This window comes from Austrofundulus limnaeus, unplaced genomic scaffold (assembly GCF_001266775.1).
Source record: "Austrofundulus limnaeus strain Quisiro unplaced genomic scaffold, Austrofundulus_limnaeus-1.0 Scaffold376, whole genome shotgun sequence".
Taxonomy (NCBI): domain Eukaryota; kingdom Metazoa; phylum Chordata; class Actinopteri; order Cyprinodontiformes; family Rivulidae; genus Austrofundulus; species Austrofundulus limnaeus.
The window spans coordinates 19552-22388 of record NW_013952778.1 but is presented as its reverse complement, the minus strand read 5'-3'; the positions used below and the strand labels follow the sequence as shown (position 1 = coordinate 22388).

At 40.9% G+C, this 2837-nt stretch overlaps 1 protein-coding gene across 1 annotated transcript in view; it reads right to left on the bottom strand.

Annotated features, from left to right (window-relative positions):
- LOC106528382 (AT-rich interactive domain-containing protein 1A) overlaps nucleotides 1-1461 on the bottom strand; it is a gene marked incomplete at its 5' end in the record, with an annotated part of 17363 nt that extends 15902 nt beyond the window's left edge. The window contains 2 exon segments of the mRNA XM_014023533.1: nucleotides 359-433; nucleotides 1221-1461. Coding sequence (XP_013878987.1) covers nucleotides 359-433; nucleotides 1221-1461 — 316 coding nt within the window.
- Between the last annotated feature and the right edge of the window lie 1376 nt (nucleotides 1462-2837).

The following is a 2837-nucleotide window of genomic DNA, read 5'->3' as shown; positions in this document are numbered from 1 at the left end:
TATATATACAGTATATGGTGGTTTGAGACTTCTGCACGGAGCTGAACTGAGATAGAAGAGAAAAACAACAGTTTGCTGTTCCCTCACATGAGCTGACAGTGTAAACAGAGTAAAATGTGCAGCCTGGAGGAGAGTTTCAGGGCAGAAATGTTTGCAGAGAGGAGCAGGGAGCTCAGGCTGTAGAGACAGGAGTCTGTCCTGCTGTAAAACACACACACTGTGTGGCTGTGTTTTACAGCAGGACAGAGGATCTGATTGACACAACCTGACTGAACGGAGGAGGAAAATATTCTGAGCAGGTGAGTTTTCTGTGACATTTATTCCTAAAAGGTGAAGATTAGGATTTGTCTGCACTCACCCCTGTCCTGGTTCATGGAAGAATGCATGATGCTGTCAGACTGAACACTGGGTGGTCGAGGAGGCATCTGGTTACCTGCAGGACGCCAAGAATACACAAAATAAACACACAAACAGAGAGGAGGATCCATTTAGATCCTGATAAATTCAAGTAATGACTAATGAACTATTAGCTCTACAGTCAAACTGATAAAACTCTAGTGAAAGCATCACAATCAGTAGTGCTCTAACAAGATTAGGACTTTAATAATCTCTGTTTGGACAGTTAACTATTCTGTGATTATTGTTTCAGTCAAACCTCTCCAGTTKTGTYTTCACACATAAACAAWCCCTGAGCCATCAACACAACATCCTGAAGAGAAAGACTTCTAACTACTTCTCTGTACTTTACTTTACATTTCACCGTTTTACATTGCGTGAGCGGTTTCTGATAGGTTTCAATCATAAAAATAAAATAAAATTGATAGCATACCTTCGAAAAGTATAAATAAACACAAGGATTTGTGAAATGTGAATTCTGAAACACTATTTACTACTTAAATAAAGTTAAATAAGAACTAATAGTTGTGATGTCACCTCATGGTGGGGTACAGGTAATGATGGGGGCTGTATGGTGGGGTACAGGTAATGATAGGAGCTGTATGGTGGGGTACAGGTAATGATGGGGGTTGTATGGTGGGGTACAGGTAATGATGGGGGCTGTATGGTGGGGTACAGGTAATGATGGGGGTTGTATGGTGGGGTACAGGTAATGATGGGGGCTGTATGGTGGGGTACAGGTAATGATAGGAGCTGTAGGTGGGGTACAGGTAATGATGGGGGTTCTAACGTGTCATCCAGCAGTGAGACTTGTCCAGCTCTACCTGGCACTGCAGCGGGGGACAGCGGGCCTGTCCGGGACGGGGTGACGCTTGCCGGGGAGCCCACAGGGGAGGGTGAGGGTCCACGTATGCCTGGCAGGTGGGGTGGGGTGTGAGGGGAGAAGGGGGACTGGGCTGGGTTGCTCTGCTCGCCCTGACTGCTGGACACCCCAGAAGTGCTGACGCCTGGACTCAAGGCTGCCTCTGTGCCAGTGGGCAGGTCATCGATGGACCCGGACAGATCCTGCAGAAAACACAACATGGTTTGTTTGACAGGAGGAGCAGGATGAAACACTGTACGATGAAATAAACTCAGTGTGGTTCTGACTGAACTAAAAACACATGTTTATAGACTCACAGATACAGCAACAGTCACTGACACACTGCTACAAGTATTAACAAGGGTTTACTTTACCTCTGTAGTAACATTTAACAAAAACATCTACGGTAATCTAATTTCATTTAAGCACAAAACATTCCATTGTTTCAATATTTAGTAAAACAACAAAACAGTGCTGCTAATAAATCAGATGTCAATTCTGACATGATGGCTCAGTGGTTATCACTGACGCCTCACAGCGAGAAAGTCCTGGTCTGATCTCCAGTTCAGACCTGGGGTCTTTTCTGTGTGGAGTTTACATGTTCTCTTTGTGCTGGTGTGGGTTTTCTCCAGGTACTGCTGTTTCCCCCACCACTAAAAACATGTAGAACAGGTTGTGTTCAGGCCCAGGCCTCCTTTTAAAAACAGATCTGACATCTCAACGGGACTCACCTGGTTAAATAACATTTCATAGAAAAATTATTTCTCATTTTAACTCTAAACAATTTAATAGAAATAAATTCATAATATAAAACACATGAAATAATACTGATGGTAGTTTTACTCTCCATTAGGGATGCATGATATGAAAATTTCAGCCGATATCGATATACGATATAATTATTGCTGTTATGGCTGATGACTGATATTTACCGATATTACACAAACACACAAATTATAATATTATACATGTACACACAAACACACTTGGGTCTTTTTTGATACGGTAAATAAACAACCAGACCTCTGACATGGCTCCGTACTTCAGTTATTCCTGGTTACGCAGCATCAATATCATCATGATCAAACAGATGCAGCTCAACCAACCATCTCCCAAAACACAAACACAAAGATAAACAGTGAGAAATCAATATGGGGCATTAATATCGGCCCCGTTTTACATATCGGACCGATACCGATATCAATATCGATATATGATGCATCCCTACTCTCCATCATGCAACAGGAATGCCAAACAAAAACTGAGAACATTGAAGTTCCTTCCTTCATTTTTTAAATATAACAAATGTTAGAGCTCTGATTAATTATGTTATAATATAGAGATATAAGGTATATTTTTATAATTGTACATTTATAAACTAATATGCCTTGTTACTAATGTTATAAGTGTGTAACTGCTTTGTAATAAATGCTTTTGTGGACCTCAGGAAGAGTAGATGTTGTCACTGCAATGACTAAAGCAGACCCAAATAAAGATATGATAAGATAAGATAAGATAAGATAAGATAAGATAAGATAAGATAGAGAAGAGAAGATAAAGAAGATAAGATAAGATAAGA